General features: G+C 44.6%; 1 protein-coding gene across 1 annotated transcript in view; it reads right to left on the bottom strand.

The window, feature by feature from the left end:
* The window catches only part of KPNA3 (karyopherin subunit alpha 3), a 1,475,105-nt gene extending 1,452,893 nt beyond the window's left edge, over positions 1–22,212 (bottom strand). Inside the window, exon 1 of the mRNA XM_069640670.1 lies at positions 22,055–22,212. Within this exon, the coding sequence (XP_069496771.1) occupies positions 22,055–22,123 (69 nt within the window). The 5' untranslated portion in view covers positions 22,124–22,212. The remainder of the gene's footprint in view (positions 1–22,054) is intronic.
* Positions 22,213–24,034: the final 1,822 nt, after the last annotated feature.

Genomic DNA, 24,034 nt, shown 5'->3' with positions numbered 1-24,034 from the left:
TCTAAAATGACTAGCTGTACAGTCCACCTGCCTTGAAAGAGAAAGGAATTCCTCTATATGTGCGCTTTGGTACAGAGTCCCAACAGGTGACCTGCCGTACTGGATTTCCCCCTCCCTGCCCTCCCCCACCCACAACCCATCCAGCATAATGGGGAATTGGAGGACAGGAATTTATGCAAGGGGCAGGGAGTGCAGGTGCCACCTATACCAGATCATGGATGTGCGTGCCTTAGTGGTGATGCATTTTGATGATTTCTGCGTTTTGGCCCAAATACAAGACCAAACTACAGGTTCAACATCCCCCCGCCAACATCGAATGCATTCGTCAGAAATGGAAGAAAGGAAGAGATGGTGTGCTATAGTGAAGGCTCGCTGTTCAGCCCTCGAACAACCTGCATCCGCCCTGGGATGAAACTAGTTAGGAGTGTGTGAAATGTGTGTTGCCAGCAGATAACATTGTAAGCTAGATAAGAGATATATAAGATAGTTGACCAAAGTAGGACTTGTGTTTTAGAAACCAAGGTGGCTTCCCAGCCCAAATAAAAGTCAAACATATTGTAAGCTGTGTAAAAAGCTTTCCGGTATCCCAATAGGGATGATTCGTAATACATACGAAGTCCTGGAAATTAGTTCACTACACGGATCCCGTCTACATAGGAGGATTCTTGGGTTGCTAAAGTGTTGAAAGTTTGAGTGAACTCAGAAAACATGGACAGATGACTCCAAGAATTCTTGAAATCTGGAAAGTATGTTTTACTGCCAGACCATCTAGATGGGGGGTGGGGGGGTCCTCACAATGAAACAACTTGACTAGTCATACCTGACGAGAAGCCAGACACCTCTTCAAAGTCCACTAAAGCTTTTATTAGGGCATGAGAGGAGGTTGCATTTCTTAAATTCAGAAGCACGGTCTGCAAAAAGCACTCCATTATGCGTTGTCTATCCCAACTAACAGCCCCTGAATATTTTCCTATACTCTGAGTCCCCAATCAAAGGAATCAGTTTTGATTGTGAAAACGTGGCCTGAGAGAGCACTTCTGATGCATGCCCCTGGATATATGAATAGGTTCCGTGAGGGCTCCAGTGATCTTAATCCTAGTGGACAGGGAATGAAACTGTTCCAAAATCCAACTGGAGAACAAAGGATCAAAGCCGACAATCACCTCCCGGTCAAAAGCTTGATAGCATGAGAATCGATAAAAGGTCAGACTGCCAAGCGAGATGAGCCAAGGGAGATGGTTCGACAAATATCAGGGATGCAGAGGTTGACAACAAAACCTGCTTGGTCAATCCCCAGCCAGATAGGTAGAACTTGCATTAATTCATCTGGCAAAAGCTTAGCATTCACATTTACCAGAGTGATTTGATGGTAGACCGCACAGTCCGACCCACCATTCGTCATATTTCAAAAGGTGCAAGGACGAAGACTCAGGCATTGTGGGAGAAACTAAGCCAATGTTCTGAAAGGAGTCCAAAAGCTTTACTAAGTGGTCTAACAGCAACAGCTTTAAAGTTTTGTATAACACTGGTGAGAACCGATCAGCCCCATGCATGTTGGTTTGTAGGGAGGCAATTGCCGATTGCACTTCCTCCCTCAAAATGAGAGACTCTACAAAAGGTGGTCCCCTATTGATAAAGTGTGTCAATTCAGCCAATTGGAGATATTTCCTCTACTTAACAGATGAGCGAGAATCCTTGTCAGGCATCAAAACGTGCACTAGCCTATGCAGGGTTCGAAATTGGCATCCATGAAGCAGGAGCGGATTGTAGCTCTGGGTGGTGATCAAGCAATGGTCTTTCAACTAGGAGTTACTAAAATGACCCAGGAGCTGATAAAACAAAATTTTATAAATCTGTTCTGAGCACGCTGTACTGGGGTAAAAACCAAAGCGCGTTAGCATATATATATATCTGAAAATGTAACAGAGCCTCTCAAATTCCACCCTCTTTCAGACACTCCAGTCTGTTCATGCGCCACACTATCATTCTTGTTATCGTTATGTTGCGCTGTACTTTTACTCTATTGCAGACTGTCTGCTGGGTCTTGAAACAGTGCGGAAGCTGTCAATACTCAGGTGAAATGGCGTCCAAAACTAACAAAATTAAGGGGAAGCAATCTACAATGGAATTTTTTACCAAACCACCACAGTCACCTGACGCATCGGTACAGGCAAAAGGAGACACACGGAGGGACTACTGCCCCTTTGCGTGATGATCATCAGATACTGGAAGCCATAGCCGAGCTGAAAGCTTCATGGGGGAGCAAGATTGACGCAGCCATGGCGGAACTGAAGACCACACTGGAATTCAAAATAGATGCGGTCAGTGTGAACGTTAACCTCTTGAGACAAGCCGTAAGAACACTAGCTGAACGCACAAGTGGCCTGGAGAGTAAGGTGAAAACCAATGCAGACATCAGCACGCCCAATGCCAAAGAGGTTCATGTATTACTGCAACATGTGCACAATCTGGAAATCAGGGGAGGGGGAGGGGCCGGAAAGAACATACGGGTGGTGGGACTGCCGGGAGGAGAAGGCGGCACGGACCTGACAAATTATGTGGAGAACATGTTGATACAGGAGATAGGAGCATGTGTGCTCACACAGGGGTTCACAGTCGAAAGGGCGCACAGAGCCCTGCTAAGAAAGCCCCAACCGGGTGCCCCACCCCGAGCAATCATAGCTAAGATATTTAACTATAAGGAGAGAGAAAAGATCCTGAACACTTCCGCAAGGGTGGAACAATCAGCAGAGCGTCAACAACTGTCACAGCGTACCCAGACTACACCGTGTTAGTACAGAGGCAACGATAACACTATGTGGGGGTTAAAAAACGGCTGAGAGAATCTGGCTTTAAATACATGCTTTTATACCTAGCAAAACTGAGTCATACACAGAAACAAGGCACATTTCTTCGAGTCACCTGAGGAGGCAGCGCGAGCTGGCTAGACGCACATGGTTGCCCGGAGAGAGCGGATGGCCAGGACCAGAGCAGACAGGATAAGTGAACCGGCTTCGCATTATTGATAGACTTTGCAGACGCCAGTTGGGCAGCCCCGATATTGACATGTTAAGGGGGCAGCTCTGTTACCCAAAGGGCCCCACTGTGAATATCGACTGCCGTTTGTACATATCATGTGATAGATGGCACACATAAGAGGGCACTAAATACAAGCATGTGCAGTATACTGTAGCATTAAGGCGGCAGAATCGGGAACATAGCACTCTACCCCCAGAAGTTAGTATAGTTGGGATACCAAATAGTGTGGTGTCTCCCTGCTGTGATCCAAGGACCGACATAGGCCACGAAAGGACTAGATGCGAGGTAGCCTGAGATCCAGGGATGGTGCTGGGGAACAGTTGGGGGAAGGGTGGGGAGGGAGTTTGAATGTTTGAAAGGATGTTAAAAGTTGGGGCGCAAGCTTACACCGATACAACACTGCGGAAGACGAGAATTGAAAGAGGCGGGATAGGGTACGGATAAGATGGGGGAATCTTAAGATAGTGACATGGAACGTGAGGGGGCTCAATAGCTATTTTTAAAAAATGAACAAGGTCATGTTGTATTTGAAAAGAGGATTGACATTGCTTTATTGCAAGAACCCCATTTAACAAAAGAGAAACATGAATTGGTGGAGAGGAAATGGAAAGGGCCTACCATATGGGCAACATAATCGGTGTATGTCAGAGGGGTCATTACTTGGATAGCACTGTATGTCCCTTTTAACCTCTTACAGTCCAACGTAGAGCCAGATGGAAGGATGGTGCTGATTAGAGGACTAGTGGAAAAAAAGGGAGCTGAGCATTATTAACACATACCCCGAACCATGATGTTACTAGCTATTTCAGGATCTTATACAACGTGATTAGTCCATATATTGGGGGGTTGGGGCGGGTTCAATTGCATGCTAGACCCCAGAGAAGATAGATTGGATACGTAGGTGAACAAGCCTACCCCGGCAGCTAAAGCCCTAAAGACCCTATTGAGAGATTTTAATCTGGTAGACTTGTGGAGGATGCACCACCCACAAGACAGGCACTACTCTGCCCCCACATAACATACACGAGGCTAGATTATATAATTACTGCCCCGGAGCCGACGGGGGAATTGGTACAGTCGGAATATAAAGCAAGAGTCCTCTCTGACCATGCACCACTGATTGTTTTAACCAACTTTATTTTTAGTTTTTTTAAAAACGTGAGATCACAGTTAGCCTTCGGTTACAGCAGGAATACAACCATTATCAACTGTATAAACAAATTAAATATCCTACTAGAACTTTGGCATAGAGACTATTATTGTCTTCAACTTTCCCCTCGAGTATTTCCACCCTCGCCCAGCCTTCCCACCCCCTTCCCTTAGAGTCATCTGAACCAAACTGAATCAAGGTTATAACCAAAGCAAAGTAGTTTCTGAGCACATCCCTCCTCCTTGTTTTCTGCTGTCTATCTGATATGAATGTTTCTTAGGATCCTGGGTTTGAAGAATTGAGCCTCCCTCTTCCCTACATAATCCTGAAGTGGATCCCATATGGCTAAGAATTTCAGGTATGTCCCCGACTTTGTGGCGCAAATGTTCTCCATCGCCATAACTCCCCATACTTTCATCCACCACCATGGGGCTGTAGGGCCTTCCACCGTCTTCCAACGTTGGGCCACTGTCATCCTTGCTGCAGACAGTAGGTGAGTGATGAGGGCCGCTCTGTTCCCTGAAGCTGTGTATGTCCCTTCTGACACTGCTCCCAGCAGAATGACCTTGGGGGATTGTGGTAGGTCTGCACCTGTTATGTCTCTGATTAAGCTCAGGATTTCTTTCCAATACACTTTTATCCTTGGGCAAGACCACCACATATGGAACAGGTCACCTCTTTCTCCACACTGGCGCCAACAATCTGAGGAATACGTGGTGTTCATTTTATGTATTCTACTCGGGGGCAGATACCACCGGTAGCATATCTTATATGCCGATTCCTTGATTGCCGTGGATAAGGATAGTTTGTGAGCCCTCCTCCAGATTTGACTCCATTCCTCCTGTGTAATTTCCTCCCCTATGTCCCGTTCCCAGTCCTTCATATATTGGAGGGTTTCGTCTGCTTGCAATTTATTGAGTAACTTGTACAGTCTAGTGATCCCTTTTCCCTGTGTCCCCTCCCGTATCGTGAGTTCTAGACCTGCTGGGGGGCGTAGCCCAGCCCGCTTTACCTCTGGGTGTGAGATCCAGTGACGTACTTGTATATATTTAAACCTGTGATGCTCGGTGATGCCAAATTTTTGTTTGCATACTTCAAAGGAAAGAGGGGCATCATCCTGGTACAAGTCCCGTAAGGACACAGCATCTGCTCCTTGCCAACCGTCCCAGAACTTTTGTTGGAGCCCAGGCATAAAATCAGGGTTATGTACTATAGGGGACAATGGACCCAGGCCTAGTTTGAATCCCCTGCCATGGATCACTGTATCCCAGGTGTGAAGTGTCGTTTTTGTCGCTTCCAATAGGATACCACCTCTCTCTCTCGTGCTTTTGGCTTTAGGAATGGTAGCATACATAGCGGGGCGTCAGTCGCGGACTGTTCCACTTCCCCCCACCCTGGGAGGGAGTCTCTACCTGCCCATTTCAGTGCTGGCGCCAATTGGGCCGCTAAGACATATCTCCTTATATCCGGCACACCTAGCCCCCTTAAAAGTGTTGGGCGCATCATGATCTTTTTTTGGATTCTCGGCTTCTTATTCCCCCATATGAATTTAAACACTGCTTTTTGGAGTTGCTGAATCATTTTTGGGGTACCACTGGTGGTAACATGGCAATACTTGCCACACAGAGCACGGATCCTGACATGGAAACTTAGGCCCGAAGCCTTGAAAGACAGCGTTCACAGAGGACCTAAGAAAGGAAATTGTAGAATATTTTGGAGCACAACATGGGAAGTGTAGATTCAGCCGGCATAATATGGGAAGCATGTAAGGTAGTGGTAAGGGGAGCAGCAATATCTAAATCCAAGGGTCTGCAGGGCAGAATACTACATGAGCTACATGAAGCGGAGAAGAAATTAGAGACAATTATGCATAAGGGCAAGCACTCCCCTGAGGAGACCAGAGCTATTGGACAGTTGCAAGATTGTAGGGAATACTGGGAGAGACTATGTAACCTGAACTATAAAAAAATATGTGGAAAGGCAGCATGCAAGGGGGGATTGAACAAGCCAGGAAGGTTGTTAGCCTGGCTATATAAGAGTGATGCACAAGCAAACAATCAGAGCAATACGGGGCATGAATGGCCAAATATTGGATACCCAAGAAAGGGTTAACAGGGGCTTTTTAGAATTTTACCAGCAACTATACAGGGATGTAGAAGGGGGTGATGTGATGGAAACATTGGCTGACACAGCCCTTCCCAAATTGGGGAATGCGGAGAGGGAGACCCTAGAGGTTCCAATTACGATAGAGGAATTAGAAGCAGTGATCCAAGCTTCTACCTACTAGTAAGGCTCCCGGGGCAGATGGACTCCCTAGCGAGTTGTACAAGACGTACAAAGAGGCGTTACCCCCCCACCCCATTAGCAATGTTAAATGAAGCGCTAGATAAGGGGATGCTGCCGGAATCCCTAAGGGAAGCGATCATTATCCCACCTCAAGCCTAAAACCAAGTATGGACTGCAGGTCATATCGACCGCTATCCATGCTTAATCAAGATACTCACAGCAGTGCTGGCGAATAGGCTGAGACCAGTTATCAACAAACGTATACATCCCAACCAGACCGGATATGTTCTGTGTAGGAGCCTTTCTGATAACCTTAGAACAGACAGAAAAGGACCCACAGGAGGTTGCAATAATTTTGTTAGATGCAGTGAAGGCCTTTGGCCGTGGTTGATAGCAGCCCTTAGAGAATATGGGGTTGGGCCCACATACTTGAGGTGGGCAGAACTGCTGTACAGCACACCACTGGCCAGAGTTCAGACGGGAGCAACCATCTCAGATTGCTGGGAACTTAGTAGGGGTACTAGACAAGGATGGCGATACACTTGAGGCAACAATATGGAGAGGTGGGTTGGGGGAGGGGGGGGTTGAACGAAAGGAGGGCAACACCTGATATCAATGTATGCTGACGATATGCTGCCATACTGAAGATATCCTGAGGAGAACCTACAGTATATTCAGGAAGTAACGGAGAGATATGCAGGGCTTTCGGGCATAACCATAAATCCCAAGAAATCATGTATATTCCCCCTGGGTAGATACAATGGGTTACCACAGGATGAACTGCCGGTTTTACAAATACAATGGGAGAACAGGACCTTTAGATATCTGGGGATTGAGGCATATCATACGGTTGAGGCTGAACATAAACATAACACAGTGAAGGCAGTAGCTAACATAGAAAACAGTATGAGATTCTGGGCCAAGCTCCCTTTGACCATGATGGGGAGAGTCGCGTTGCTAAAGATGGTGGTACTGCCTAGGTTGTTGCATTTCTTTGTGACTATACCGTACTTGAAACCTAAGCAATTCTTTGACAAGCATATGTAGAGGGTTCATATGGCACAACACTAGAAACAGGATACCATTATGAAACTGCAAAACACATGACCAAGGGGGCATTAAATTGCCCAACTTCGAGATTTACTACCTGGCCAGCCAATTACAATATGTAGCCAGGTGGTTATCGGAAGACCCAACATCAGAATCCATATTGTTGAGGGCTGAGTGCATCCAGTTCTTCCTGAAGGTGTGGATATGGGTGCCAAAACCACAGCAGGTGGGGAAGACGAGAATGTTAGACTTGGGATGGGCGATCTGGCGAAGGGCTCGTCGGGTCATGGAAAACCTGACCCTGTGCTCCCCACAGACACTACTAGTAGCATTGAAAGGTATAGACGAGCAATTAACAAAGGTAATTCAGAGGAATTGGGAACTGACTGGTATAGCAACTCTGGGGGATATATGGCAAGAAGGCAAGGCAGTAGAGTTTGACACACTGGTGGAAGATACCGTTCTACAAAGGGGATAGCATATTATATATACTAGGCTGGAGCGGAAGATAAATGATACGTGGTCAGAAATAGTGCTGGAGGGCCCGCCTGACACGGCCATAGAAACATTTATGATATATCAGAAGGGTGCCACAAAGTTTCTCGAATAAAAAAAAAAAAAAAGAAGTGTCCAGGAACGCGAGATTGCAACAAATACAATTGTATATTAACTCATAGGGTGTACATGACCCCTCAGAGGATTGCAAAGTTCAAGAATGCGGTAATACAAACATGTCCTAAATGTGGGGAGGTGAATGCAGGAATGATACATATGTTCTGGGCGTGCCTGGAAATAAAAAGATTTTGGGGAGAGGTGGCCCAGCATCTGACCGAGAAGGGGATTAAACTCGAGATAGAATCTATGTGGGCAGGATGGGGTGTTCTAGGCCGCGTTAGATGGCACATGAGTAAACTCAAAGACTTGGCCTATATACTGGCCAGACGCAGGATTGCTATGGGCTGGAAAGCAAGTAATTAAAATAAGTTTGGTGGCACGACCTTCTGAAATGGCCAGATGCGGAAACAATGGTGTGGAGCGAGTCGAGTCAGTCAACAGAGGGGGAGATGAAGAAGCAGAGACATTGAGGGCCTGGAGGTATCTAGTAGCTACTCTGAGCCTGCCTTGACCAGCCTATGAGATGATTTCACAGAGGGTGCGGGAAGGGAGACACCCCCGGATAGAGTGGGGGATGGTGGTGTAGGCTCGAGATGGGGGAGGGTAAATGGGACAACAGGGGACATAATATGATACTGTATATAACACTTGGAAGTTATGACTGATGTTCACTGCCTGTTTTTTTGGTTTCGTTTGTTAAAATTAAATTAAAAAAATAAAAAATAAAAAAAATATTAAAAAAATAAAAATCGCTTTTAAAAAATAAAATCTGCTGGGTCTTTGTCGTTTCACGTTTCCATTCTTGAGGCAGTCTCTATATTGCTACCGGTCCCTGGATCTCTGCCACTGCACCCATTACTCTCACTGCATCTCTGTTGCAGTCTCCTGTCATGCCATTCTTTCTGGTGCTGCCACTCTCATAACAGCTCATTGTCATATGCAGCTACTTGGATGAAGGAGAGTAAAGGTTAAAAAAATTATAATAAAAAAATAACCTCCCCACTTTTGTTTGCTATTTTGAATAAGAGTTTCAACAGTGAGATTTGATGGTCATGGATGGCTTGAGACACTAAGGAAGCACCCGATATGGCTGAAGTGATGCAATCCAGATTGTGATGATAGAAATTCATTAGTGCTGACTTGGTAAAGATTTATTTAGAATTTTTGTGCCACATGCAACGCATGCCCAGGGCGCGCAAACAAGTAAAAGACTGACAACCAAAACAAAAAAGTCAAAACAATAGGCAGAAGAAAGCCAGGGACGGAACTCCTAGGTCGAAGAAGGGAAACCTTGATCAGAAAAGTTAAAAAGGAAAGTTCAGATCCTTCTTGAACTTTGTTGGCATTTCAACCGCTCCAATACTGAATGGTAGCGCATTCCATGCACTGGGGCCTTGGGCAATGAAGCTGTGCCCTCCAGCCTTCACCAGCTTAAATCTCGGTTGAATCAGTATAAGACAGTGTTGTGATCTAAATGGACGGGTCAAAACATATGGATGGAGGCACGCTTTGGAGGTATTCAGGAGCAGCATTCACCACCCATGTATGTGTTATGGTAAGAATTTTTTTAAGTAATGCAGGGTTTCACTGGTAGCCAGTGTAGGCCCCTTCTAGCCGCAGTGGTGTGGGAGCGTCTGGCCAGACCTGTGACGGCTTGTACTGCACCATTCTGAGTAACCTGTAGAGCAGCTATAACAGAATTATCACACCCACTAAGTAAGCTATTACAGTAGTCAAGATAAGAGTTTAAGGACTGAAGCAAATGTGGCCAAATTCTTGAGTGAGAAAAGGTTGAATGGTGCATAAGAGCTTGTTAATCAGACCACAGGCAGATATAACAGAGGCCACATGTTGAGTTCTGCGTCCAAGACCACACCGAGGGTTTTTACTTTTTTTCCTACTACAACGGACATGTCCAGGATCTGAAAGTTTGCATGTTCTGCTGGAAGTGATTTTATCTTTTGATTGGAGGAGACAATGAGTAACTCAGTTTCGTTTGCGTTTAAAGCAAGGGAATTAGCAGCCATGCAGAGATGGATGGCCTTATAGATGGTGTTCAGTTTTTCCATGTCAGCAAGGTATACGCCTGAGAGTTTGATGACGACTTGTGTGTCATCAGCATAATTAGCCACTAATACACCCACGCTAATCAGCAGATGCAGGAAAGGGATCATGTAGGTATTAATCGGTGAGATGCATTACCCCTGTGGACACCGCAAGAAACGGGACTGGTCAGAAGATACTTCACCTCCTTTAGTTACTTGGGCCCAAAAAAGAAGAAATCCAGTGAGCAGCTTTGGGCGAACAGCCAGCGACTGACTGAAGTTAGTCGGCTAGTAATACATGGTTGACCAGATCGAATGCCGATAAGTCTAATAACATCAAGACTGATAAGAGCCATTGGTCAATACTAAGCAGCAGCATAGCTGTCTCAGTGCCAAAACCTTTCCTAATACCAGATTGGTGAGGGAGCAGAATGTTCTCCTCTACATAGCTCTGAAGTTGCTAGTGTGCTACTTTATCCAAAATCTTCAACAGAAACGGCACATTAGTGATGTGCCGATAATTATCTGGAATAAAAGGGTCCAGGGGTTACCCAAGCCTCTTAAGAAAAGGGGGGCGCTGCCTTCTAGAAAGGATTGGTTAATAAACTTAGTAACCCACAGGCAGAGGGTGTCCCGACATTTTATGAACAAACTGGAAGAGCAGGCATCACCCTGGCAAGAAGTCTGCTTCATGGCCGCAATGGTTTCTGCAATAAAGGATTCCGTGCAGGTAGTAAAATCAAAAACAAGAGATTCAGGCCGGGGAGGGAAATCTACATTGTGAGGTGCCATTCCATCTCCTGTGGTGGATACAAGTCTCTACCCTGTTGAATAATAGTTTGATACAGAGTGACCTTCTTGATGAAACCATCATGGATCGACTGGCACCATTGCTTGTGTTTTACTGGAGTTGATGAAGGAGGAAGTTTACTCTTGAATTCACTCAGAATAGAGAACAGTTCCTCGAAACTGGACTTGGCAGTCTGAATCCTATTATTATAGATCTCCGACTTTGCTTTTGTAATTTTGCCTCCTTACATCGTTTAACAAGATTCCTGTACTTGGCTAAAGCAGTGGCAGACAGATTTTTTTGCCAGTCACGTTCCGCCTTTCTTTTTTCTAATAAGGAGATGTCTTATTAAACCCGAGTTTCTTTATGGCTTCAGATTTTATAGATCTAGTCCTGAGAGACCAACCACGTGCGTGTTAGACTATACTGCTCCCCAATGGTGGTGAAATGCATACGTGGTTTTCTACATCCTTTAGAGTTGTATCTTGTTCTGATGAAGCTATAAAAGTGCAGCCGTATGAGAATTTTCTTGAGCAAAAATCATGCTTTTGAGGTAACTTGCGTTCCCAGAATGCATTGCTAAATGGCCCAGGCCGGGGGTCAAATTTTAAAGATGGCATGTGTGGCTTAGCTGAAATACTATACTCTGGAAAGAATTAGTGCATACCTAGGATATAGCAATTTTGACTTTATGCTTTATCAATAAAGGTAATCCGAGTGCATTAGCCATCAAAACGCTATGCAGAATTATCAACAATTACAAGTCAGTCAGCGGCGGGATGTCTGAGAAAAGACCACTTGTATAGACTGGTACACAAGATCCAAAAAAAAAAAAGACTAAAAGAGGAGAGCAAAGCGAAAGGATGCTCCCAGCAGCAAAATTCGCAGGTTTGAAACCAAGATCCATATGCTAATAACCACTTCACTGTGTGATCATCAAAGTGTGATCCTGGGCAAATCATGGTTTTTGCTTCTCTGCCAAATAATAGAGCTTTCAAAACAAACCGAACCTCGGTACAAAGCACAATATTACACCAACAATACTCAGGTATGGGCTAATGAGGATGGATTACATTAGAATCACGGGTATCGTTTCGATCTAGCAATCGCTACACCCAAGCTTCTTTGCAACCCCTCTGATCTAGCCCTCAGATTACTAATATGTTAAACGCCAGTTTAGCAGTTTTACCATTTGGGTGTACATGCCCCTCAATAAATGTTTACTAAATGCACAGCAGCCTCAGGATTCAGATAAATGTTTAAAAAGCATACCCAACCAGCTATGGGGTAGTGAGGATCATTTGATGACCCTCTGAGCCTGAGATATCAGAGGTGACAAAGAATGTAGGATATCACTTCCACGACATCTCCAATTTGGCAACAAAAAACGCATTTAAGTGAATCCCAGTTCCACACCCGTCAAAAAAGCATCCGATCTTAGCAACAAAAATCCCCACTGCTACTTCAATTTTCTTATCTGAAGATTGTTAAAAAAAATGTATATGCTTAAAAATGAACCAATGCCAGTATACAATTCTTTAACAAAGCAAAATATATTGGCAAAGATAGAAGAGGAAGATATGTTGTAAAATGCCAAATTGATGACTTCAGAAACAGAAGACATGGATCCTGATTTTGGCATCCCTACTTGACCAAAACGGTAAGATGAACACTGTCCGTGTCCTTCAGGTCCCTGCTCCTCCATAAACAATGTCAGTGCACGTTAACTGGCAACTGCAATTAGTTTTTAAACGGTCATAAATAGGTAGGTTATCTGGTGGTCAAACGCAGAGAACCCATTAAAACTGGTACTAGGTTGGAAGCCCTTCATTAGTTTGATTAGACTCGTGAAGTGTTTTCCTTATCACAGACCTTTGCTCGTTAAAACCGTTTAATGTCCCACAAGGATCACTGGTGTGGCATATTCTGCACATCTGTCAAGAGGCCCGGGTCGACCACTTATTTCAGCTGAGACATTTCCTTGAAGAAAGGAGAACATTTTAAAATTGCAAGCCAACTAAAGTTACTCACACCATGGCATGAACACCAGCTCTTATTCACTAAGAGTGAATTATCGTTCCAAGTCTACAACACATTTTTAGGAGTTGCTTGCTAGGTCTAACCTTGTGAGAAAACGTATGCGCTAAAAAGATGCCTTTCACATGCAAATAAAGCATGGTGAAAAGGTTGCAAGACTACAGCCCAAGCATAAATTCACTAGCGCCCTGGCATAAGTGTCAAGCCCTGTGGCAGAAGGGCTGTGCTACACCTGTTAAGCTGTGGCGGCTTGACAGTTATTCTGCTTCCCTGCTGATCGGCGTGGATGAGAGGCTGAACTTTCTCCCACTTTCATTTCATCAAGTTCAGCACGAGTGCAGCCTAAAGCGAACGGTGAAAAGGACGCCGTTGCTTTAAACAACTCGAGGATTCCCTGCAGTGACGTGCAAGTCACATGACCATAGTTGGGCTATATCTGCATAATTAATCCGCCCTTGCGGCCTAAGCCCTGTGGCAGAAGGGCTGTGCTACACCGGTTTAGCTGTTTGACGGGTATCGTACCCGACGCAAGAAGCAGAGGATGCTGGACCCGCGAGACGTACAGGCATCCTGAGGAGTCCAGTAGCAGAGTTTCACTTGTCTTCTTTCTTTTGACTTTTGTTATTACCTGAGGAGCTGCACGACGAGACATTGCTCGCCCCCTTCCTCGATAAATCATTTTTGATCATACTTGCGGCGTTCGGAGCACGACATTCGATTCTAGTTGATCCCAAATCGCCCTCAAGCGTCCTTGTATCTGCGCTGTGGTCCATCTGCAGTAAGATTCATCAATGACGCCGACTGCTGAATCCACAGGCCCCCAGACACGGAAAAAAACTCTCCAACATCGGCGCACGCTTAATCCGTGGATGGCGATGAAAGCCTCAGCCTCTAAAAAGGTAAGCAAAACTGCAAGCCGTACCTTACTTGCTTCACTCATTCTCCCAGCAGTTTTTTCACATGGCACATCGGTCTGTTCTCTAGGACTACAAATTCTATACAAGATGTACAAAACACTGTAAATTCAACTGAAGAATTACTTCCCTGCATTGAAAGATGTACATCCCAATTAACAACTGACAATTTATCTGTCACTGACAGCAGTTTGGGATCTCGTACACCAGATCCATCAAGGGAAACACATGAATTCTTCCATAACGCCAACTCATGCTCAACAAGATGCAAACAAAGGTGATGGACATGAAAAAGAGCTTGTAAATTCTGTGCCCGTAATACTCTCTCATAGTCACCCCACCAACTTGATGACAGCACCTCCGGCCAGCGTTTCGGATGAAGACGCGGCTTTGCAACTTGAAAAGCTTCCACTACCCTCAATTGCCACTCACTCAACTTCCAACTTGAGTACTACAACACAACTGAGTACAGATGTGACCTGTGTCTCGCAACAACGAGCACATTTAGTAGATCATGACATAGGTCGAAAATGCAGCGACTTTATTTCCCTGCGAACTAATGGACTCTAACAATCATGTAATGTTGCCTTTCGTGGTGAGTGATGATGAACTACTAAACATCTCAAATGCGCTGCCTCCTCACCTTTTTCCGGCAAATGTTAACTCTTCAAACCCAACATCTTCATTTTTATAGACGAAGTCTTCCAGGGCTGTAACTTCGGCACACTTAGGCTCTTGCACTTCTACTTCTGTACCTAGCAGCCAGTCCAACCCGCCTCAGTCAAATTTGCTTTCAACAGACGGCGAGTCCTCAAATCACCATGAACGGCCGATAGTGCCAAAGGAATCCTCCTCTGACCTAACCCACAAGACTTGCAATCCTCTGGCCCGATCGACTAACGTCCAAGATGATTTATCCGGGAATGAACCACAAACCTGAGGCCCCTGTACTAGGCAATAATAGTGGGTATGCATGTCAGGCGCCAGAGGTTTCAAGTGTGTCTCCTGGCGGTCTACACCGGCGCCCCTCTGACTTGACCCCTCAAACAGCAACAACATCTGACCTGGATCCAAGCTCTCTTGCAAGAGCGCGTCGCCTAAAACGAATTGCCGAGTTAAAATCCAAAATGCACTTTCCGCAAAAACCCATGACCAGCAAGTCAGTCACGCAAGTACGCCTCACCGGCCGACTGAGTCTGTCTATGGCGATACTCACTTGCCCAATCTAACAAAAACTCTTTCACCAATTAAGGCAAAGTTCAACCTGAATTGCTCTTATGCGTCCTCAATCGAGGAACTACCTTTAGCAGGCAAAGTCAAATCTGTGAATATATCAATGGAAGCTTTATTACAAATTCATAATAATGTTTTAGCTGCATCAGCTGTGACTTTAGCCCCGTTCACCAAATTATATGAAGCTCTACATGGACAATTAAGTGATGAAGGTGCGATTATTCAAAACTTGACGCAAAAAAAAATTGATCACTTTACGAATTTTCTTCAAACAGAAATGGAAAAAAATGCTGATATCTCCACAAGATGGCAAGAGCGGTTAGGTGATTTGGCAGCTAGACACCATTGTCAAAACGACTCTCTATCAGAAGGTCTTCTAGAAGCACTGAAATGGATGAGAAAAAATGCCACCCAATATACCCAAACGCTAGTCCCGGCTTCAAGTTCTCCGGCAACTCAAAATGTGGACGTAAGATTACCAAACGCAACAACTCCGGATTCTAATGTTGCTGCATTAAATTCGAATGAGGTCCAGCCCCCTTCACCTCACACCCACTTCTTGCAACCTACAGCTGAGCATCTTAGCTCAGCTGAACGTATTAGTGGTCGTGACGAACAATTAAAAAATGCTCTTCCTCACACAAGACCTAACTGAGGATCAAGAAGTATCCTCTGGTTCAGTGATCTTTAAACCCACTTCATTTAACATATTTACTGGCCCTGCCAAAACTCTAGATTTAACCAAAACTCAAGGTTCAAAACCCGATGGAAAACCTCTAACTAAATCGGGTCCAAAAGATGCATCACAAAAAAACAAACGAACAAATGTCAAAAAATTCATAAGAACTTTGACGACCCCGAAAAAAAGTAGTCTTTGTACGTGACAATGTAAAACCACACGATGATCTTACACAATCTCATGGGTTAGTACATGCAACTGATCAAAAAAAAGTCACGACCAAATTACCAACCAAACGCCGTCGCCTGAATACAGACTCTGATATCTCAAATATGTCCGGCGAAAACGGCTCTGTCGACTTATGTGATTTGTCTACGTACTCCATTAGAAGTGAAATTAATATGGACTCTTCTCCTGTAGTTTTGGCACCAAACGACAAAGGAAACCAGGCAAGGAAGAAATCCCTCTTGAAAGAAAACGCGACTAGTTGTCACGTTAGAGAATCTACAAGGACGGTTCGGTCCACTTCTTTAAAGATCCAGTCTTCCCCTGTTAGCTCAAAACTAGACCCGAAACTAACAATAAACCAAAGAAAAAACAGTTCACACTTACACTCGCGAGTATCTGATAGCTTAAGTGCCAAACCTGTAACAAGTTCATGGAAGCTTCGTCTCCAGAATATCGACTCTGATGGAAAAGAAGTAAACCTGAACAGAGCGAACGTCCTAAAACTATTCGCCTGTGTTCCCCAACTCAGATCAATAACTACAGACGATATCAAGATCGTAGAATATGTAACGGAAAAAACAACTGATCAAGTACTATTACATATAAAATCGTCTGCAGTAAAAAACATCTTACTGCAAGCAGTCGAAGAACTGCTAGTATATGGATTCGATATAACCCTAGAACTCGACTTGAAAATTCAAAAAAGTTTCAATCTACCAAATTCAGGAAACTTCGAAAGATCAATCTGTCGCACATCCCTACGGAAGTCACTATCCCTCTCGCACAGATTACAAACCCACCATCAGAGGATTCAGACAGAAGACTCAGTCTAATCACAACAATGTTCAATAACCATGAACGACACGGACGAAGTTAAGGTTACTCTCCTGGAATACCCGCGGATTCTCTCATCTGTTTGATAATTTTACAGAACCGCTTGAGGAGGTCTTCGCAATTTGCCTTCAGGAAACATGGCTGCGCGATGCTCCGAATCGCGACGGATTTACTATTCATCTGAATCCAGCCAAAAGAAATACTAAGGGTCGTCCACACTCAGGCTTAATCACCTTACTGAAAATTCAAAACTGGATGACTCCCCAGGAAGCGGTTAACCCAAACACGTTTGTTCAGGGTACGATCATTCGAATTGGGAAGGAAAACTCAGGAACTTCAAACTATCTACTTATAATCAATTGTTACTGGAACCCGGCAATGATTACCACCACAGAATTTATCGACTCAATAACAACTCTCATTGACAATGCTTTTCTTAAATACTGCAATCTATTGTTGTTAATATGTGGTGACTTGAACTGCAGCTGGTATCGATTCAACCATCACACGTTGGAAAACAATGCTATTCCTAAAGACGAAGTTACATTACGAGGTAAACTATGGTCACAAGCACTTTCGTCACAAAACTGCAAGATGGTTAATGGCAACGCCAAAGGTGACCAACCCTGCAAGACAACCTGGAAGCGACTTCTACTTAGAAACACTCTTGACTATATTTGGGTCTCTTGTAATCTATTTGAAAGAGTTGTTTCACTAGAAGTAGTTCAAAAAGATGCAAGTGACCATGATTTGCTTCGTCTATGTATGGACTTCGATACTTTTGCTCATCCAAAGACCTACAAACTCCCACTGACAACAACTGCAGCCGGAAATCGGCTAAAAACTACTGGCTCGTCAATAGAGAAATTAACCCTCCATCTTGAAGCCTCAAATGACGTGGACTATGTTCCTTTGCTGTTTGCATGTTCACAACATTACGCCAACTCAAACACATACGGTTTTACATCGAAAAATCTATATAGCTCAGAAATAGCAGTGGCCAAAAAACTGTTGAGGAAAGACCTTCGAATGTTAAGGAAAACACATGCTGATCCAAATGACATACGAAGAAGCGTAAAGGCACGACGCCAGGAATATAGAAATTGGCTTAAATCCCATTCTGTCATAATTGATCAAAACAGAGCTGAAATTATGTTTAAATTATTACAAAGAACTCACGAGAAATTTGGGCCATCCTAAATAAAGGAAACACAAGAACCAACCCATTCATCTCGAACGCAATCTCAAGCTCTTCATGGGTGGATTACTTTACCAAAGTTTACGAACGACCTTACCAAATCCCCCAAGTTCACCGTCTTCCTTCCACTAAAGTATGGGATATAACTCCATCATATGCTGACCTTGAATCAGCAATTCAAAAATTAAAAAACTCAAGAGCAGCAGGACCCGACCAAATAACTAACATCATGCTAAAAAAACACAAGCATCATTGGGCCAAATTTATGGAATCTTTGTTTCGTCAAATTTCAACCTCGAGAAAAACACCCGAGTCTTGGGCTAAGGCAATTGTGGTACCAATTTACAAGAAGGGTAACAGAGACGATCCATCGAACTATCGTCCAATTGCCCTGCTCGATACCATGGGCAAAATATTTGGCTCATTTCTCGGAACGAAATTGACTGCTTGGGCATCAAAGGCGAATCAAGTATATTGTCGACAAACAGGTTTCACGAAAAACGTAGGCGTTGATGCCAACTTAACTATATTAACCATCTTAAAACTTGAAGCCCTGAAAGCTAAAACAAAAATCTTTTTTGCTTTTGTCGACTTAAAACAAGCTTTCGACGCAGTCCATCACGAAAAACTGTGGGCCAAACTAAGCGAGTGGAACTGTCCATCTCAAATTCTTGATCCTCTAATAGCTCTTCATTCCAACACTTCTGTTCAAGTAAGAGTAAATTCCCAAGGCGACTTGACCGACCCAATTTCAACGTACAAAGAGGTCAAGCAAGGATGCCCACTGGCCGCTGACTTGTTTAAAATATTTATCTCTGACCTACCGAAATGGATGGAAGCCACACACTGTTTTCCCCCAAAGATCGACGCAAAACCTGTTAACTGTCTTGTGTATGCTGACAATATTGTGCCGATTGACCGCACTCAGATAGGCTTGCAAAACCTGTTGAAGTTGAACGAATATCTAAAAATAAATGAACTGCAACTGAACACAGGGAAAACTAAGATCATGTGTATTGGGAAAACTGTTTCAGGGAAGGACAAAAATTCGATGGGCAATTGAGAACACTCTGCTTACTATTGTGACATCTATACGATACTTAGGAATAATGGATAACACCTCCATTTGCAAATCAGCCTGGACGAACGACCTTTTGGCAAGAGCTAATACACTTGGTATTCAAGGTGCGAAAATTAATAAAGACTATGGCAAATTTTCAATTGAACCACTAATAACCTTCTGCTTGCAGAAGTTCATTCCCACTATATCATTTGGTGGAGAGTCAGGATGGAACTTCGATCATCGGCTATGGCAAAAACTCGAAGGAAGGTTTTGGAAACGTGCATTGGGGCTTTCAAAAGACATCTCAATGGTGGCTCTGAGATACGAATTGGCTCTGACCTCACTTCAGACGACAATAATTTGGAAATCCTTATCCACTTTGAGGAAAATGAAGCTTGGTCAACAAATTCCAGCATATGAAATCTTTGTCAATGACATTGTAGGTATACACTCGGGCCTACTTCAATCATGGTTTTCCGCTCTGACAAATATCATGGAAGCCGCCAATATCAGCATTGAAGAATTAATTGATCGCCCACAACATTGCGAGAAAAAAAACTCGAACTATGGGACTGGATTCTCACTTACGAACATCGCACATCTCTTAAATCCACCCGACCAGGTTCTAAGAGCATGATCAAATTACACTCCCCTCCTAAATACTTATTTTCTTGTCCCTCTCGCCACCATCGGAATCAATTCCTGAAATTCAGACTGAACGCTCTCACAACAAGAGTAACACTCTGGCGACGACGAGATACTACAATCAACTCTGATAAATGCAGGTTCTGCAAGACAGGAGAAACTGAGTCATTGAAACATCTTATAACTGAATGTACGGAGCTCAAAATCGCTCATGATCTACACCTTGGTTCCTATAAACCGTTCTTTTATGATGCCGATGATTGGTGGGACATTGTTTCGATTGGGAGAAATATCATGCTCACATGTAGCATAACCAACTTCTTAGACATGATCTTGCCCATCGACCGAAAAAATTGTCTGTAAACAAAGTATTTAATCTGAGGTGTAAGGAATCTTTTTGAACACCTCAATGAACTCTAATGCCATATTATAGGTGTAACTCAAACATGCACTCTTAATGGGAACCTAACAGTCATCAGGATACTGTAATGTAACAAAAGTTCACAATCACTTGCCAAAAGCTAGTGACAGATTTCTTCGAGGGATGCGCATTCAGCATCCAGAGACAACGTGTTCCAGCACCACACACACACTGTACCAAAAAAACATTTTTTTTTTTATTTTTAAAACAGCTAATGGAGATTTCACCCAAATTGTCAAAGTCGCAGCATCGTCCGTGCCCGATATGTTAAAATCAGACAAAACAAAATGTTTCCTGTCTGATCAATAATAGTGCTACATTAACAACCTGGTTTTGAAGGCCAGGGTACACTTTGCTGGTTCTAGTGGACTCGCAAGCACAAGGAAGCAGGGCCTGGTTCTCAGTCCCCAATTCTCCCTCTATTCGGGCTACCAAGTAGCTCGAGTCACGGCTATTTGGCTAAAAAAAGTCACCAACGCTAATCACAATAGGACAGGTGGCCACACTTTTAACACAAACGTAATGGTACGTACGAACCTCCCATTTATATTTGAGAATCACCAAGTCAGCAAACGTAGGCAAATAAATGCACACCAGAGATAGCAAATAGCGAGCAGTGGTGTAAATTAGGCATAAACGGACAAACAGCTTCACCCAACATAGTAGGAGCCATTCAAGAGGAGAGCCAAAAGCAACAGTGCATGCTGGATTGTACAAATTTTGTATGGCGAACCATCAAAGTATAATTTAGAATAAACCCTAGAATACAGAGTGGCGCCAGAAACACAAAAAACCCACATGTAACTGATTAAACTAATCCCCGTAAACGAGATGGGGTGATGAGTAGAATTGCTCAAACGAATCATCCCTGGGGCCACCGCGACGAGAGGGGGGGTCGGATGATGCACCCAATTCCAACAATGTTGACGACAAACAATTGCCCAGTTAGTCACGCTGTACAAACAATTGTCACATCGAGTACCAAATTGCTAAGTCTGAGGGAGCAGCACTTTGGCTGAACAACACTGCTCAAGAATCAGTGTGTTTCAGAACTAGGCTCTTGATCCCTTCGAGCTCCAATGGCAGCACAGATGTTAGTTTAAAGAACTCGTAGCAGCTAACTGAAAAATATACTGTCTGAAATTGGGGACTCTTGCCATTAGCAACAACTTCAAGGGGTACACACAGTTTGCCCTGAATACATCGCAATGAGAAACTGTCGCCGACAATACTTGAAAGGCAACTGTCCGATAACGCTTGGTCTTGCTTACAAGCATTCCTGTACTAGAAGGGGTCCTGAATTAGTTCCGGGATCTCAGCCATGAAAGCATGCAAGGCTGAAGGAGGAACCACACTGTTTGTATTAGACAACATAGCTCCAAGCGCAGGACATGCAGAGGCCCAAGAGGGAAAGCCAATCAGAACCTCCTCCTCTGTCACCCCTTCTTTAAAGTGCATCGCTTCCAAGCCGAGTCAAACAGAGCTTACAGCAGCCCAATATTTACCAGCAACTGGGTAGGTAGAAATCCCGCCAGGGACGGGGACACCCGACGACTACATGCGGCTGTCAGTCCAGAGAGTTCAAGCCCCTAGCTTTAAACGACTCGTACAGCAGCACGTCTACTAAAGGTCCCAGGCTCCTCCGTCGTTGCTGTTCGTAACTTCAACAATACACTACCATATAAAGGTCTGCTGCCCCGCAAGTGCCGGGTCGCATAGGGAGTTGAGCCCCTCCGTTACCGGCAGTGCCCCACGGAAGGCCGCGCCCTGAAAGACCCGAACAGGCCTGCGCCCTGTCCTCCCCTTAGCTGTACTCGCCGCTCTCACCTCCACATCGCGACCCTTGTTCTTGAAGCTCTTGATTCGGTGGTTGTCGAGGCCGGCGCTTTCCGCCATGGTGCTGCGTGCGGCCGGGGCTTGAGACTCCGAAGAGCTGCTGTTGCTGCTACTGCGCGCGCCGCCCGCTAGGAGGAGGCCGAGCCCCGCCCGCCGCTCCCCACCGTCCGCAGGGCGGTGACGTCAACGCGCACAGATTGAGGAAAGAGACGCGGAAACACTGTAGCACACGTCCTGCACTGACAGCCGCCACGTTAGGTGTGGAGGAAGCTGTCTCCGTCATAACGTGGAAGAGTCAAGTCTAGTTTCAGCTTTAACTTCACTTAGCCCGAGCGCTCGCGTGGGACCTTTGAGGGATAACGGACGTTCACGTGGGAGTTATAGTGTTGTGGTAAAGAAACGGAGGTATCGGAAATGATCTGTCAGCACTCAACAGAAACTCGGCCGTTGAGGTGAAAGTGTGGATGTCAAGAACTCAATGTTTTTATGGCGAAAGAAACCTTAAAACGCTTGATGTGGTAGTTGGTGAAGGTGTTGGACCAATTCCATGTCATTTCCTTATTAATTTCTAGGATGGTTTTGGTATTGCTCTCCTTTGGACGCTACATAACAACACCGGCACGCGAGTCTTTAGAGTGGTTTGTGTGTAGCAGTGGCTCCTATCGCGGGTGGTAAACAAACAGGGTGGCTCCGTCGTTTTCTGGCGGGACAACTAGAAATGGTGGGTGGGGCGGTCAAATGAATGTCACCCATGGCCTCATAAATCGCGGAAATAGCGTGTTATTCTTTTTAATCTATGAGTCATAGTGTGTGCTGGGTATTTTAGGGCCATTCGTGTACTGCAGCGTTGGTGGCAAATCGACCTGGAGCCAATTCTGGAAATGGAAAGAATGTACTGGTGGAACTGTCACCTCTTAGGGGCGTGGGGGTTGTGGTTATGAGGGGGCGGGACCCCGGCCAGCTTGCAACACAGTATCTTCATAGAACCCAATCTCAGGGTGATATGCATAAAAGCAAAGAGTATTGTGGGAACATCATAATGTCTTATAATGATTCAGTAAGAAACCCTTTCAAGCGAATAATGCACTCTTCTGTTCACCCTAATGCAGAAGTGTCTGTAAATTGCAGGACATATATACCAGTTTGGGCAACTGTATGTGAGACTCTGGCGGTTTTGCATGCAATGCTGTTTGGGAGTTCTGCGTGAAATGCCGAGTTTTCTAAAAGCTCCTTGAAGAACGGGCGGTTCAACTAGTCTTCTGAAAGCGATCTGCTGTTGAGCCAGTATCTGGCAGAGTCATGCTCCCCTATGTCTGGGGGGCGGCTACTCCGCTCTGTCTTGTTACGACCCATTCCCTGCCCTGTCTGGAGCTAGATGGTGGACACGGCGTTAAGCAGACCCCTTCCATCCAACCTGCTCGCTGTACATTGGGTCTCTTCTCCGAAGGTGGATAGACAAAACGAGCAACTTATACACTTTGCTTATTGCAAAAACGGGACCGGATGCCCCGCCCACATATTGCGCCACCACTTGTACTACCTTTCCGCTTGAAGATAGGTAATGTCAGATCGATTTGGTATTAAATTCAGATTTTCCACACATTCGTTACAGAAAGTCATAATTCTATTAAAGACACGGAGGCGAAGGATTATGCTTACTCTTCAACTTTACTGATCAGCAGCAAAGAAAATATTTCCAAAGAACATGAATACAAATTTGTAAAAACTACAATAACCATGTTTTTTTTGAACATTTGTAGTTCATTTCTATTGGTCTCTAACTGACCACGTGACAAACTTTAAACCAATAAGACAGTCCTCAATGAACTAAATCTCTTGTCCTCTTTCCCTTCTCCCTCTTTCTTTGATTCTGCGAGGATGAGTTCTGTACATCTTTGATATTCTCTTCTCTCAATTTCCTATTTGTTTGCCATCTGACATCGTCCCTAGAGAAAACATAATTTATAACAG

Source organism: Ambystoma mexicanum, chromosome 7q, assembly GCF_040938575.1.
Source record: "Ambystoma mexicanum isolate Mex_15411 chromosome 7q, UKY_AmexF1_1, whole genome shotgun sequence".
NCBI lineage: Eukaryota > Metazoa > Chordata > Amphibia > Caudata > Ambystomatidae > Ambystoma > Ambystoma mexicanum.
The sequence above is the reverse complement of the archived record's forward strand: the minus strand, read 5'-3'. Positions and strand labels throughout refer to the sequence as shown.